Here is a 17,746-nt window from a genome sequence, read left to right as displayed (position 1 = left end):
GCGAAATATTTTTTAAAAATTACAAACTACAAAATTTTTAAAAAATGTTACAAAAATAATAATAGTTTTAATTATTATTTAAAAGAATTTTATTTTAAAATATATTTATCGTTAATTATTTAGTTAGATTAGCTCCAGATTTGGCTTCAGTACTGACTAATCTAATGTAAATGCACAAATATAATATTGTAAAACTTCCTGTAGAAAATATTAATTTAAATGGGAGATTTGTGAAGGTAGTACTCATATATATTAAGCACTTATATACATATACATACCCATAAATACACACACACACACACACACATATATATATATATATATATATATATATATATATATATATATACACGCACACAGAGAAGATAACATCAATTAGGGTTCAACAGTGTTATTGACACTGGAATAAAAGAGTTTTGAATCTTTTCTGTTACATCGGGGACTGTTAGATGGTAAAAGATCATAGCATGGGTAAAGTACATTGGATGGGTTGCTAAAGATCCTTTTTGGCTCATTTAAAGAACATTTGCTTATAAAGAGTCTTTGAACTGGTAGGGTATTTTGAACCTATACATTTAATGGCAGTACAGTTAATATAATAATTAAATATAATAATATACTAAACTTTATAGAAAGGTTACTGTACCAGGTGGATAAACCATTCCTTGACACTTATATGTTTACTTTTACACAAATATGGACTGATAAAATACATACTTTTCTCATCAACTCCATAGAACCACAGTGCACATTTTTATTACATGCTGCACCAAATTCTACCAGAAGGAGGCAGTAGTGTTATACTGAAAAACTGTGGCTGACCACTTTGTATGTGTGCCAGTGTGTGTGTGTATGAGGGATCTCACCCGGTCGATTATCTGTTTGATAGTGTGAAGGCGTATGATCCCCGAGCTGCGCTGGTCAGTGCCGGCATCTCTAGGTTCACTCTCTACACAAGGAAATACAATCAATTTTAGCATCCAAATAAGCCTTCCTGTGCCCTCTGCCATGCAGTAAATAAGCACCTCCACCTCTCGAAAGCATACAGTGAGAAGGCAATTCAACATGGATGTGCACATGCGCCCGCATACACAATATATGAGCACCTGCAGACTGCTCAAGTTACGTGTGTAATCAATATGGTGCAATGCATTGATTCACTTTTGATGTGCAAATACGAATATTTTTTTATATAAAGTGAAAGGAGAACAGGAGCATCTGTACACCACAGTGACTAAAGAAGGAAAGAATATCTGAAAAACAACGAGGTCAATAGTAGGTAAAGATATACTTCGGCTTTTTTTAATGTATGCTATTTTGAATACGTGATGCATATATCAAATGCAAAATAGAAATTATTTGTACTTTTTGTTTTCATTTCGTCTAATTAAACAACTATTTAAGTAGGAGTATCACATTTAGTTCTTCAAAATGCTGATCACTATTCTTCCACTGTTGTGAAATGGACAACTTAAAATAAGCAAAAACATTTGCTAAAGCTACTAACAATTTTATTTGCTTTATCTGGCTCAAATGTATTATTAAATCCACCTCCGTGGTCAGCAAAAGCTTTATTAAACATAAGTAAATCATGATCATTTAGAATTAAGATCACATGAGTGTTTGAATTAAGATTGCATTTTTTGACTGATTACTTGTGCAGATTCAATACAACATCCATGCACTTTAAATTGCTTTTTGCATTTCTTAGTTTGTCCAAAACGTTTAAATTCTGAACAAAGCCAAAAAGAAATGGGGAAGATGGAGATAGAACAACTACTACAGCGATGACGACGACGGCCACTACAACTATGACAATTAATACTACAATTACTACTACTTTGATAACAACAACTACTTTTACAACGACAATGACGACTTAAACTACTATTATAACTAGTACTATGAATACGACTACTACTACTACGACGACTACTACAACAACTACGACTATGACTACTACTACTATGACAATGACAACTACTATTATGACGACTACCACTACGACAATGACTACTACTACAACTACATTGATAACAATTACAATGACGACTACTACTACTACAATGACTACTACCACAACAACAACTATGACTACTACTACTACGACAACGACTACTACGACAACAACAACAACGACTACTATGGCGACGACTACTACTAAGATGACAACGACTGACTACTACTACTATGACAACGACAACTACTACTACGACGACGACGACAATAACTACTACTACGACGACAACGACTACTATTACCACAACTATGACAACTACTACTATGACAACCACTATGATGATAATGACAACTGTGACTACTACGACGACTACTACTAAGACAACGATGACTACTACAACAACTACTACTACGACGACTATGACTACTACTACTATGACAACGATGACTACTTCTAAGACAATGACTACTACTATGACAACAACGTCTACGACGACTACTACTACTACGACTATTATTACGACCAAAACTATGACAACTACTAATATGACAACTTCTACTGCTTTGACTACTACAACTATGACTACGAATACGATTACTACTACGGCTACTACTACTACAACGACTACTACTACTACTACTACTACATCAAAAACAACTGATGCTTAAATTAACAAATATAAAGACATTTATGAGACCGTACAAAGGCTGCTACAATAGCATTTTGAGAGAAAAAGATATTGGACAAGTAAAAAAAAAGTTCACCATAAAAATTCATACACAAATAAACCGAAGTATACTTCAGGGCTTAAGCTAGTGTGATGTGACCTTTGGTGACCATTGGTGTTCCCCTAATATTGACAGTACATTGTTTAAGTGATCGTTCACCCAAAAATAGAAACTCATGTTTTTTTTACCCATTATTTATTTACACATCCTCAAAATGTTTAAACAAAAAAGCAGATATTCAGATTATTCAATGATTTATTGTCTTTCCAATGGTGAGTGAACGATGCCAACATTTTTGGGTGAGCCATCTCTTTGAGACCCCAAACCCACATCTGTATCCTTAACTATATCAGTGCCTTAAAAGAGCAGAAAATTACTTTCAGCAAAAAACTAAAGAAAAAACAGCCCCAAAATATCACAAAACAAAAAAGGAAGCAGGTTTTTGGGATGGGGGAACATCAATGAGCAATGTGCCTTCATCTCCTCTCAAGCATGACTGAAGGGTTGGGGGATTGGAACTGTCAATAGCATGAACACATCTTAGATCTTTTCTTTTTTTCTTTCATTAACATTCCAAGCGGTGCCAATTGGGTGTAACTAAAATAAGGGGATGCCATAAAAATGCACAGCCTCTAGTAACTATGGTTACTGATGAAGTGAACTGATGTGACTACTGTATGCAACGTACTTTCCCTTCCATCTGGGAGCTGTGTCTCTGAAAAGCAAATACAGTCATACAGGAACAATGTTATGTAAATAAAGCCAGTGGCCACTCAAGGAATCAGTTTACAAGCTGAATTTTAAATGCACTACTGAAACTGGAGAGCAGGACATCTGTGACTGCTCACGTATGCTGCACAGGTAGGTGGGTTAGAAGCGCAGCGTCTTGTCAATGTGTGTGTTTACAAATAGACACTCACTTGCGAGCTCGAATAGGTCAGGCACCTCTCTTGCCAGTTTGTCTCGTGCCACATCTGCGATTGGTCCAAAGATCACAATAGGTCTCAGGAAACCAGCTAAAATGAGATACATGGCATATGGGTCAAAGATGAGAAGAGCCATTCTGATGTCAGCATCAAATTAAAATTTTTATACATGAAAAGGCAATTACATGAAATCTTTTATGTTTTAAATAACATTTGTGAAAATAAAATGGATAAAATAAGGTTGTAATAAGGTAATCGTTCAGTGTGTTTTTATCTGCTTGTCAAGTCATGAGGTATGAAATACTGTTTTCAGATCCAAGCCGTTACTCATCGGATATTAGGCATGGACATATATAGCGATCATGATTTTCAAAAGTAATACATCGCTTTGTAAACGTTTATTATTACTATTTGTTGAGTCTCCCCTTATACAGTTTAATATAGCACTTAGACCTGGAAGCCGCTTCGCATGACGTCACTTAACTAACAAAATATCATTTAAACCAGCGGTTCTTAACAGGGGGATCCCGGCATTTTTTTTTTTTTTTTTTTTTACAAATCATGTTTTTTTTTTCAACGATCATGTTGCCTTAGTTTATTTTATTCCCTGGCTGACCAAAAAAAAAGACAAGTTTGTAATTCATGATCAACAAAAAAGGCAGAGTCTCACTGATTTGCCTTCAGCAGCTAATAGTAATGACCCAAGCATACTGGAACCAGGCGAGGAAGCTCTAAACATTTCAGGTCAAAGTGCTAGCAATCCTTGAAACACCAAGATAGTTACCTGAACTATGGTTTTATTTAATTTTCTCAAAGCAAAGAGTCCCTGCTCCAGCCAGAGTGCATTATCTGCACTAAAGTTCTTGCTAACGAATCCATAACACCGTCCAAAATTAATAAGACATTTGCAAACGACTCATCCTAAATACAGCAAGGTGTACCCAATAAAAATGGAATACTGATTTTTTGCTTTTATATTTTACATTGGGCTATTATTTTTGCATGAACATATCTACATATAGTGAGAAACAAACTGTTTTTTTTTACATACCTACTGCAAACTTTTATTAGCGATAATATTAAATGTGGCGGGAGGCCTAACAATATTTTCTGGGGGGAAAAGAGGTCTCAGGCAAAAAAAAGGTTGGGAACCGCTGATTTAAATTTATCCTGTTATTGTCGAAATAAATAAAAAATAATAATTTTACATTCATAAATATAAATTAAATATTAATTAATTAATTAATTATAAATTTAGACATCAAACTATTATAAACTACAGTAAGTTATAGGAAAGAACAATATTGCAAATAATAATTAGATAATATATAGTTTTATTGATAAAATATTTAGTTTTCTGTGATATATAATGCAATGTGGAATCTATTTCACCAGATGGCTTGGATAACTTGAGAAGAAGTCATTATTTTAAAACAACTGAAGATTTTATAGCATAGTGTATGAATGCAAAACTACAGTAGTCAACATTTGAAGAGTATCGAAAATGGGTGCTTTTTAATAGTTTAAGGACAACCTGATGAGAGGTTTTGATTCATTTCAAAAGTTGCCTACTGTATATATTCAATACTGGTCCTAAAAAAAGCTAACATAAAACATATATTGTGCACTCTTATCTACACACATACCCTCTCTAAGAACAACCCTTTCATAAGCAGGGAACTTGGTCTGAACGGGCTGAGCTGACAGATCTTCTCTACTCTTGCGCAAGTTCCTCTTTGAACTGCGCAGGCCTCTGAACCTCCAGAAATCAGCACGATCACCACCTGCAGTCTTGGGGAGTGTGTACTGAACGCTTGATAACTGTTCCGCCCTGAAGAGAAGATGGCAACACCAGGTCAGATGTATACTCATTTTTGATTCTCCGCTCTTTTTAGGAACTAAAACAATGATCAATATATGATCTACACAAAATAATGATATCAAATACAATAGCTGAAGGTTGTCTATTTACTGTTGATGCATTATAGTAGGATCACCTGTTCTTGTTGGGAATGATGCCTCTTTCCACCTCCTGGTGGTTCTTCCCGATGCGGATAGCCAGCCAGGAGCCCAGTTTGCCATTGTAGAGAGTGTCCACCACTCTGAACACCTCTCCTTTATTAAAGCTCAGCCCATAAGGAGACTCTTTCTCGTACTCAAAGTGTGTCCTGATGTAGAAGGAGTCGCCCACATCAGACTCCACTATTCGCCGGTACACTGGAGGACAGGGGATAAACAAGACGGTAATGAAGAAGTAATCATTTTTGATCTTATAAAGGCCAAAACGGTCTACATAGTGGGGTGGGAAAAAAAACAATTATTTTAGTAATTACTACTGAAAGATATCCGTTTCTAGGCATAGGCAAACTAGGAGGTTTCCATTGAGCACCCCCTTGCCCAAGCCCCACCGAGAGTAAAATTATTAATTTCCCTGCTGAGAGCTGAAGCTGCTCAGAGGGGGACATTAAATAAAAACATTTCTCAAGAGGGTTTTTTGAAGGGGCATAAATAATTCAGATAAAAATTAACTTTTAAGTGACCCCTATGATTCAATGATTCAACATCTATGCATCAAAGTGGACAGCAAACTGGCAACATGCTTGCATTTTTGCATTGATTTATTTAATAAACAACTTTAACACTTATGTATATTTTATTAAGAGAAGACATTTTGTTTTTGACTATTAAATCTATTTGCCTTAATAATGTTGGTAAATAAAAAAATAAAATCCTAATATACCTAAATGGAGGTATTGTTAAAAAGTATTCAATAATTATACTGAATGATTTGAAACATGATACCGTGATAATTGTTTTTGCAATATTGCCCAGCCCTTCTAAACGTAGAGTAGGAGGCCTCCAAGGCGAAAGTTTTATTTTTCTTCCTTTCTAAGTGTTTCTAAGTTATTTTGAATTTATATGCTATTCTTGTTGTATTTGTTATTTTTTATTTTGACAATGTTATATGACAATGTTTAAAATAAAAATAGTTGTGCAAAAAAACCCAAAAAAACAGGTCAATTAGATGTAGCAGAGCAACAATATTGAATTTCATTTTAGACAAAACAAGGCAAAAACCAAATAAAGCCCACTGCTTCAGAAACCATGCAATATGAACATAGGCAAACATAACTAATACATGAAAGGATTATGCATCTGCTCACCATCTTTCTTCTTCTGCGCAAGGATGGTGACCTCCTCACCTCTGGGCAGATCTAGCAGGAACAGAACTGCTTCCTCACGAATAATATTTGCAAAGTCAACATTGTTAACCTAGGAACAGGAGGGAGTGCAAGAAGAAACAGCCTTTAGATCTCAGCGGTGCAGTAACCTAACAATACACTGTTTATTGACAGTAGAACGAAATAAAGAGAGAGAAAAGAAGCAAATCCACTTTCTGTGTTTCTACTTGATCTTAACGTCACAATCTCAGGGGCGAAAAACAAAAATAAAAAGTGGAGGTGAACGTGCAGTCATCTCTGACTAAATGGAAAAGGAAAAAACAATGAGCTGGAAGCCTCGCTCTGGGGCAGGGCCTGGAATCTAAGGAGTGTGTGTTGAACTTTCATAAGTGTGTACGCAAACTGTGACGACCTGCTCTGGGACGAGTGTGGGAGAGGCACAAAGATATCTATGTTTCATTAAAATGCGCTTGGTGATAAACATGTCTAAAATGAGGCTGACTTTACACACTGCTACTGACAATAGCATAAGACCACTGGAGGCTTGAGTTCAACAATGTGCACCATTGTGCAGCCGAAGGCTAAACAAAGGAAAGCTGGAAACAGGGGAGAGACAGGCACTGAGTCAGAGAAGGAGTATGTCATGATTTTTTTAACCCATAGCTACAGAGTCTTCATACTTTCCTGAGAAAAAGTGGGATGATGTTAGACTGAGTCACAGTACAGAAGAGGTTAGTCAACAACAGATGTTCAGTAGCAAAACTATCAAACACATACCAAGATATCATGCTATTGAATCTGTATACTGATGTAGTGCTACATATCACATATGGTATAGTAGCACCTTAAAATAACCGTCCATTAGTTATGGTATTTACTAACATGAACAAACTATTAGTAATACATGTATTACAGTGTTTATTCCCGATTGTTAATGTCAAGTTAAACAGTTAGCTATGACAACTAATGTTAAAAAGCACAACTTTGGATTTTAATAATGCATTAGTTAATGTTTGAACTGTGATTAGGAAACACTTTACATAATTATTCATACTTAATGTTAGTAAATACATTAACTTACATTAATTAATGGACAATTATTTTTAAGTGTACCTTACAAATATATTATTAGATTTATTAAAATGTTGATCAAATTGCAGCGATTCATCTAATTTATCATATATACATTTTGGTCGAGAAAATATCCATTTTATTGTGAAACGCAGGAGGAGTTCCGCCTGGAGTTGCCACACAGAGCCCAGTCCCTCCCTGCATCACAGTCTCCTAATACCAGAGTAGCTCACCAACAACAACAACAGATTAAATGACCCACAGCTAGCAAAGGTGGTGAATAGTTGCAGTTTGAGATGTAATAATGGAGAAAATGCATTGTTTGGTTGAATGTGAAAATGACTGACATTACAAAAATTTACTGAAGAAATACTTTAGAAAGTTGTTCCACAATTTTAGTATTAAATATTGTTTAACTACTATATGCGTTTATACCTTTTAGACTATAAGAGCCAATATTTAGTTTTTTCTGAAGTGGCACCTAAGTTGCAATTTAAATACATTTACAGATCATTTATTGCGGATTAAAACAATTTGGTTACTCTTGCAATCATTTTATGTTCAGCAAAATAAAAATATCAAGTTTAATCATGTTGAATTTCTTTAACTTTTAATTAACCTTATTAAGGAATTGTACTACTATTAATATAAGATAATATACAAGTCAGCCTCATTTTAGACTTGTTTAAGCATATTTTACAATCTGTATAAGTCAATTATTTGTTTAATATTTTTCAGATTTTTACTATATTCTGAATAAAAACTAAGCATTTAAAAATTAATTGTTCTTTATTACCTCAACGCAATTTAATAGGGCAGTATACAGACTAACGAATTTAATACTTGTATTTGCCTAATATTTGTAGCCTGTGGGCTATGCTTCTCAAAATGTATTGTAGACATCCTTTCTAAAACACATAGTGAACAAGCATGTTTATTACTGAGAAAACCAAAATGACCAAACAAATTTATATTTTATTTGAACACAACACATCGCATAGAGTACCTGTGGTGACTTTGATACATTTTTAGTAAACATTAAAAACTAAACCCTTATAATGAGCAAAAAACTAAATATGGTTTGTTAAAAATGAATAGCTAGACTACATGTTTTTCTTAAATTATGTGTGTATTGCAAACGTTCTATGTAGTTTTGTGATAACGCCAAGCTGGCCACTTTAAAAATAGAGTGTAGATATTTATATAATATAATATAATATAATATAATATAATATAATATAATATAATATAATATAATATAATATAATATAATATATGTTTTCCCTCCTCTTGGCCTATTACCACACAAACATTGGGAGGACATACTATTAATGCAAAAATATTTACAATCAAATTTAATGTACTATACATTGATGCTACAGTAGATCAATGCTGCAAGACCTTACTTCTGTAGATCCTTACCCTGAGAATCTGGTCTCCCTCCTCCAGGCCTTCCTTAGCAGCAGGACTGTCCTCCAGAACTCCAGCCACAAAGATCCCCACATCGTTTCCTCCAGCCAGCCTCAATCCGACACTTTCCCCTTTCTTAAACTTCACCAGCTTCATACTGGGCCTGCTAATAGAATAAAACTGGGTCAGCCTTTCATGGACAGAAGCTCTGTGTGCACATTTGTACTCGTGCATCTGCATGATAATACAGAAAAGCTTGCTAGGCTGGTAAAATTCAAAGTCACGAGAAAAGACAAATGGGATTAAATACTATAACACTGACCGGAGGATGCTGTCATCATGGGTGACGCTGGGGACAGGGGCATCAGACGGGCTCACTGGCAGATCTACATCGGGTTGCCCAGGTTGTGCATACACTGGTTTCGGCTCTAAAGAAAAACTTGTTTTAGACGTTGAAGCAAGGCAAAAAAAAAAAAAATGCATTTCTTTTCATAGCTTTGGTTAATCAGACCAAAAAGAACATGAAGAACCAGAAGTGAATCAAGGTCAAATCAGGGCTTCCCAGATTGCAGTGCAGTGAAGAGAGAAAACTAAAACGTGGTGTGAGGATACAAGTAATGTGCTAAAAATGGAATGAGAAAATAATGACAGTGTAAGCATATACCTAAACACCATATAATAAGATCATAAGATGTAAACCATGTTTGCTTTGGAAAAAAGTACAATTGAAAAGTCATTAAAGATTATCCTGTCACAGTACTAACACCTATCATGTTCAAAAATCTGCGATTAAATAAGAGGAAATTAATACACTAATTACAAGTTTGCAATCACAACAACAACAACAACAAAAACACAAATAAGTATCTTACTGTATTGTTAAAGCTATTATTTTATTAAAGTAATGCAAAAAAGTTGACATTTATCTATCTATGATAGAGTTTCCTGCATGGGACAATTATTTGACTTCAATTCAGTCATGCTCAGTCAACAGCAGACACCAACTGATTCAATTACATCGTCTACAACCTAAAACCAAGCTCCATAAAATCTTTCCTTTTGTCTCACCAATGTGTGAGAGATGCAAGACAGCAGGACAGGGTTACTCATGCCTTTTGGCTCTGTAGCTTACTGATGAGATTCTGAACAAACATCTTTGACTGGTACTCCAAGGCTTATAGCAGACCTTTTCTGCCAGATGCTGAACTTGCCATATTCGGCTTCTAACAAAATACATCTTCTCTCTCTCAAACAATGCAAGAGTCTTTAATGCAAGGCAATGTGGTGGCTAAAAGACTATTGCTTAATAACTGAACAAAATCACCTTTACCCCTCATACCTGAACTTAATTTCTGATATAACAGCTGTTATTCAGATGAAGAGAACATTTTTGACTACTTGGGGTCAATTTCTTAAATTTATTTGACAAATCTATATCTCAAGAGCAATCCAGTGACCCCTCTGAGGTTTAAGTTATATACCTTCAAATTTGAAACAAATTTACCTACTGTAAAGAATGAGCAAATAAAAAAATTGTGTAAAATATGTAAATAAAAAACTAAATTTAAATATTTTCATCAAATACTTAATTAAACCTTTCAGAGCTTGAACATATTGTTTAAAAAATGGACAAAAAGTGTCTCTATGGTCTTAGTTAAGTTGTAGTTTTGGCAGTGCTATTAAAAGGTTAATTGTCATAAAAGGAAAAATCTAACCTACTTCCTTTGTTAGAGCAAATTCTTATACATGTAGCTTTGTCATTTAAGCAATTAAACCAGTCAATCAAATTTACACCTAAAGTGATTTCATAATGAAGATCTGATTTTTTTTTCAAACGTAACTAACTAGTACTTTTTAAAAAGAGTACTTTGTACTTTTACCTAATATTAGTATTATTTACTAAAATCTGTATTATTTTAGCAGTGTTAGTGCAGGTTTGTTATATTATTATTAATAATATATGATTAATTAATTACTATATTATTATTAATGGTTTTTATTTGTATAAATTTCTATGCAATGTTTTTTAAGGGTTGCTGAGAATACATTTCATGTCTTCAAAATGATCAATGCGTGTCAGTCTTGAAAATAAAAATAGGTGCTGGAAAATGAGCTTAAAAGTCCTTAATTTTCATTAGTGTTTTTGCTTGTTTGTTTTTGCCTGCAAGCACAGTTAATGTTCTGACTTTTTATAATGTTTAAAGTGGCTGACAATAATACATATTCTAAATAATAGGAATTAATCTGCCTCGTTTTTAAACTGTGCACAGCTGTAGCTGCTTAATTAGGCCTACTACGCTACAGTATTTCAATACTAGTCATTTAGGGGGGTACTTGGAGAGACAATTTTTTTCTGAGGTTGTACTTGGCAAAAAAAAGTTTGAGAACCACTGGTCTAGGGGTCGAATCGAGATCACAATCTTTTTACGATTAATCGTACAGGTCTAGTCTACAGTACTAGCCAATGTTTGTTCTTGTTTTGTGGGTGTATAAATATAAAAAAACCCTAAAATAAAGTAATTAAAAAATGTTGACATATTGGATATATAAAATTGTGACAATGGCTTTTCAAAAGAGAAAAAAAAGTGGAACAAGATTTTGTCCATTGAAATTAACTGGAATGCTGGATTGTTGTCATTTGCTGTTGTTGCAATCATTTGTGAGTTAAAGGTTTTTCCTACCCTTAAGCTAGTGAACGTGTAATTAGAGAAGAGATATCATTGATAGAACATTGGTTGAGTTTTCTATCCCTTATAAAGAGCATTACAATATACTACTTATGAGAAAAATTCCTGTTTGGATTTCATTCTAATATTCTATGAATTTTTTAATTATTATTGAGTTAATATAATATTTAAACATTACAACTAACACTGTATTGGCTGCATGATCATATTATGCCTTTACTTGTAAATTAAGATGACCTCACATGAAATTGCACCTTAAAAAAAAGGAAAATAGAGTAAATAAGAAAACAGAGAGATGTGAATTGCCTCATCATATATTTTAAGAGGTCCTTCGCATGCCAATGAGAGAGCAACGGGAAAGACAGAAGACAGCTGAAAGTCCTGACCTGGCAGTGGAGGGATCTGTTTGTCCCCGGGCTGTTCGCTGGGCGGAGCCAGAAGAGCATCCTCAGCCATCTTAACTGGAGTGGATAGAGCCGCTGGTTTAGAGATGCGCTCCTCATCTCGACTTCTATGGCTGCAGGCAAATGCGCAGATCACAGTCAGAAATAAGCTTTGTAGTAGAGAAACATAAACATGTACTTTATTTAAAAAAAAAAAAATTATAATAATATTTTAGGTTGCACTGTACAAGGCAGATTTTAGTTTCATGTGTATATTACTTTACCAAAGTCTAAATGTATTCATCGGGCTACAGGCACGGACAACTAATAACAGAACATTATGCAGGTACTTTTGACTGAAAGTCTACAGTTGAAGTCAGAATTATTAGCCCTTCAGTTAAATATTAATTATTTTTATTCTTCCCCAATTTCTGTGTAAATTTTCCAAATGTAATAGTTTTAATAACTCATTTCTAATAACTGACTTCTTTTATCTTTGCCATGGTGACAGTAAATAATATTTTACTACAGTATATATTTATTCAAGATACTAGTGTTCAGCTTAAAGTGCAATTTAAAGGCTTAACTTGGATTAATTAGGCAAGTTAGGATAATTAGCCAAGTCATTGTATAACAATGGTTTCTTCTGTAGCCAATCGAAAAAGAAAAAATGTATAAGGGGGCTAATAATTTTGACATTAAAATGCTTTTTAAAAAAAATAAAAAAAACTGCTTTTACTCTAGCTGAAATAAAACAAACAAGACTTCCTCCAGCAAAAAATAAAAATAGTAAATACTGTAAAATATTTCTTTAATCCATTAAAAAAACACTTTAGAAATATTTGAAAAAATAATAAATATTGGATAGAAGGGCTCAACAACTGTAAACTGGTAAACACCAAGATGCAAGAGAAAATATTAAGGTTTCCAAAAACATGTCAGATATTTCATCTGCATCCTATAAAAATGCTATAAAATACTGAACTGATCATGAACAAAGCTTAACAACAAATCAAGATTTTCCCATAGACAGCACCAGATGCAAGTACTTTAGGAGAGACCGTTCAAATTTTTCTGTTCAAAATTAGGCCAAATGCTGTAGCTCCTCTTTCAGATATATATTTTAAGCTCTCTGATGCAGTCTGACTACTCTTCGTTGCACATTCTGATTTTTAGATTAGTCCAGACAAAAAAAAAAGCTTGAGGAGAATTTGATGAATTCAGAATCTGGACTGCACTCTTGGATTCTGAGTCGATTTCGCATAATTCACTGTAGTTGGTACAGCTGGACTCAGACAAGAAATTAAGCACTCCTGAAATATTAACCGTGTCTCTCTTGAATGCAACTGCTGTGCCAGAAGCAAACTGCCAAGAATTAAAATGCTCACCACGCAGAACAAAAATGATGGAGATAGAAAAAACGTCCTTGTTGCCTGGTAATGTACTTTGTGTTAAATCTCTGATTCCTTGGACATGTTCAGAGACACACATGGGTTGACATAAATCACAGGCTCTCCTTTGCTCTGTTGGTTTTCTCTGTGCTAACACATCCATCACACAAACGGGATGAATCTTCTGTTCACCTCTCATGCGAAACGCTGCGAGCTCAATGAAAGGCTCGATCTATATGTATGCTTTTCTCTGATTATTTCAGCTAAGAATCCTGAAAACCAACCAGCTTTTTAAAGTTTGCATACACCTTTTCATATATTATTATGCAGATTTATTTTATAAGTAAGATCCTTCTTTTGAGTTTTTTTTGTTGACCATTAAACTGCATTAAAAAAGGCCAATAAACTGACATTTCGATTGAATGCAAAATTAATTGACACTTGCAAGTTGTTTATAATTCCATATTCATGAATTGCTGCAGAAAAGGTTGCTATTTAAAAATACAATACAGGCTTTAGAATAAAAAAGGTGAGCAACAAATATAGGCAGGGTTATGCAAAACATGGCGATTAATATGCCACTCACATTCTAGCTCTGAAAGAACGAAGGCCCCATTTTTGTTGCCGTAAACGTCCTTCCATTTGCTCAAAAGAATCTTAGTACAGGTTCATGCACTCACCAGTATTTATTGGTGGAAAAGGTACTGAAAGATTATACTCAAGTAAAAGTACCATAACTTGCCAAAGAACTGTAACTTTTTTATTGCAAATAATAAAAACGTAACTTACATCAATTTTATAATGGCGTTTCTAAGGCAGTGTAAGTTAAATTTGTTTTCCATTCATGGACTATGAATTTAAAAATAGAGAATAATTGGTATCACTTTATTTTGATGGTTCCTCGAACACATTTTGTTGAATTTAAGCTACATTGCATCTACATGCCAACTAATTCTCATTAGATTATTAGTAGACTGTTAGGTTTAGGTTAGGTTAGTGAAAGTTGACTTGCAAAGTTACTTATAGTCATGTCTGTTGAAGGTGCAGTATCAGCAGATATTAAGCAGACAGTCTTCTAATACTCAAATAAGAATTAATTGGCATGTAGTTGCAATGCAACTTTTAATCAACAAAATACGAAATAGGGACCATCAAAATAAAGTCTTACAGATCAACTTAATGCGAGAACACATTACATTAAAACATGCTCCTATAATAGGCTGACAGAAAGCAAGATAATGCAATAACATCTGAAGTGAAATTGAAAGACAAAAATCTAGCGATAAGTTAACACTAGCGATATAAATCCTGACTAGCTATGAGTGTCCCACAAGTGGCGCTGAAAATCAAGATCATGCAAGACTGATAACAAACATGCAGTTTGTGCATGTTTTTGAAAACGTAACATCCTGTACCACGTTTAATTATCATTTAAGGGCATTTGGAAAATTTAGCCATCACTGTACAGCAGGCATCATTCATCTCATCAGTGACTAGCAGTCTCTTGGTCGTTGCGTGTAAAAATTGTGTCTTCTTAGACACTTAATGCTGCCACACTGTTCATGTTTGTTACATTTATAGCGCACTCATGTCTTGTGGTCGATCTGTCTGATTAAATTATTATAGATGCAATTTGACTGAACAGGAATCATGGGACTGATTATTCCAAGCAGCCAAGTGCTAAGTAAAAGTACTGATACCAAACTAAAAATGTACTCAAGTACACATTTTTAAACTAGGTAAACTACTAAAGTACAATTCATTAGGAAAACTACTGAATTATAGTAATTTGACTATTTGTATTTCATCACTTTAAAGCACTAACTGTAATGAATGTGTAAATGAAAGTGACGAATAGCATGGTGAAATAAGAGATTTGAAAAAGACAAAAACAAGTGATCACAAGAAATTATTTGAGAGGATATTAATGCTAACCACTCGTAATGTTATTACCAGGTGTAAACAAGACCTTAGGTTAAAATTATTTGTTTTAATTAAATAAATAGATATTATTATTATGATAATTGATTTACTTTTAATCATTATATACAATTACACAGCAAATTATTATTGATAAATACTCAAAAAAAAATTTAAATGTATGCACAAATACAAATAAATAATTGTATCTAAACTTTCTGTTAATACTTTTTATAAATAATAATAATAATAATATCCCAGTCCATCTAACATATACATTTTAAGTTGATCACGCAGCTTTAAATCACCGAACATTACATGTCTTATTATGAATTAATTTGTGTATTATGCTTACATGAAGCACTCTGAATTACCATTGTGTATAAAATGTGCTATATAAACTTGCCTACCCGAAACGAATACAGAGACAACACTGAATCAACAAACTGAAGTGCTCTTGAGAACCCATGTGTAGAGAGATTTAACAAGCTGACCGTTGAGAAGGAGAGGAGTGCATCTCAGTCACTGTGAGGAGAAACTCATCTGGTGATGCAAATTTCAGAGGGAATTGTGCCGCCTCTTACGTGCCAAGATTAATGAACACACATGCAGGAAAAATGAATTTAGACTCATTTCTGCATAACAGCCCTGACGCCCACTGGCAGTTTTCACAAACACACAAACACACACTCACAAAGAGGGAGCTAGTTGCCTCTGCGCTACCAGCTCAACATGATGGACTGCATGCTGATTTTACAACTAGCACATATTAATGCACTACACCAAGTGCATTTTAAAACCGACTAAATAGAACACAAAACCCACACAATTACAAAAGTGCACAAGAAAACATACACAAACAAACAACTGAACCTAACATCCATGCACTCAGACTCCATCTACAAATACCATCCACTGTGTACAGAGCACAGCACTTACAGCGGGAGCTTTCTGGTGGGAAAAGAGCCCGTCAGCCTGTGTAGAGACAGAGCAGTTATTCAGTGGCGAGTGAGTGATGCATGGCTCTGAGATATTAACCTGGCTCCCTGACAAACATCTTCATCATCCCCCAGAATGCCTCCAAGCCTAGCGCTTCAAGCCCAGTAAATTACTGTTTAGACGGTTTTGTAGTGGTGCTGAAGGAGGAACATTGAGTATTCCTATAGTGCCCGGTCCTGTTATCATATGTTCATACTCAAATGCTTTATATGTAATTTTTTTATTATTTAAAAAAAACATTGACTTGCTTACCAAGGCTGCATTTATTTGATCAAAAACAGTAACACTGTGAACAATTATTAGAATTAAAATATCTTCTATTTATCTTCTATATTTATGTAAACATAATCGTATACATTTGCATCTGCATTAAATACTCCAATCTTCATTGTAACATGATCCTTCAAAAGAAATCAATTCAATATGTTGATTTGACCAGGAAACATTTTTGCTTACAGATAAAAGTTATTTAGCCTAATACATTTGTAAAAACTGTGACTTCTTTTTAGCATTCTTTGAACAACATTATTTGATGCTTTTTATTATACATTTACCGGGTTTGTTTTAAAAAATAAATAAATGCAAGGTTGTATTGGCTTAGCATTACTTGTTTCAAAAGTTCACACTTAGGCCCAATTCCAACTCTTTTTTTTACCCCTACCCCTTCTTTCCCAACACCTTCCCCTTGGCCCTTGAAACAGAGTGTAAATGGGAAGGGCTTCAAATTTTACCACTAAGAAATGGGACAGCACTACAACATCTGCACATGCCATCATACAGTACGTCATCGCAATCTTTTACTTCATATAAGATCAGTAGCATTATTTATTAGTATTTATCTTCAGGAAATCCTTGAAGGCAACAATATCATGTATATATCATAATGATATAATGTGACAATAAGTTCATTGCTGTACTGTGCATTTGCACCGTGGCCATATTCATCTATGTAAACACAGAAAACGACATTAACATTACAGCAGACACTGTAAAAATGTCATTCTCAGCTACTAGACTTATCTGACAGGGCATTCCAGTGTCAACGAGTGACAGTATAAGAGTTATTATTATGGATTATAGATGATGAAA

General features: G+C 34.2%; 1 protein-coding gene across 50 annotated transcripts in view; it reads right to left on the bottom strand.

Annotated features, from left to right (window-relative positions):
* The window catches only part of tjp1a (tight junction protein 1a), a 196,473-nt gene that overhangs the window by 24,788 nt on the left and 153,939 nt on the right, over positions 1-17,746 (bottom strand). For 14 of the 50 annotated variants that reach the window (XM_073908585.1, XM_073908590.1, XM_073908591.1 and 11 more), the window contains 8 exons: positions 12,351-12,481; positions 9,600-9,705; positions 9,290-9,443; positions 6,779-6,887; positions 5,612-5,831; positions 5,261-5,445; positions 3,609-3,704; positions 867-949 (listed from right to left, as the gene is read on the bottom strand). In XM_073908585.1, coding sequence (XP_073764686.1) covers positions 867-949; positions 3,609-3,704; positions 5,261-5,445; positions 5,612-5,831; positions 6,779-6,887; positions 9,290-9,443; positions 9,600-9,705; positions 12,351-12,481 — 1,084 coding nt within the window. Of the gene's footprint in view, positions 1-866; positions 950-3,376; positions 3,404-3,608; positions 3,705-5,260; positions 5,446-5,611; positions 5,832-6,778; positions 6,888-9,289; positions 9,444-9,599; positions 9,706-12,350; positions 12,482-17,746 lie in introns of all 50 variants that reach the window. The other 36 variants (XM_005168936.6, XM_068222631.2, XM_009303258.5 and 33 more) reach the window with 3 other exon arrangements.

Source organism: Danio rerio, chromosome 7 (genome assembly GCF_049306965.1).
Source record: "Danio rerio strain Tuebingen ecotype United States chromosome 7, GRCz12tu, whole genome shotgun sequence".
NCBI lineage: Eukaryota > Metazoa > Chordata > Actinopteri > Cypriniformes > Danionidae > Danio > Danio rerio.
The sequence above is the reverse complement of the archived record's forward strand: the minus strand, read 5'-3'. Positions and strand labels throughout refer to the sequence as shown.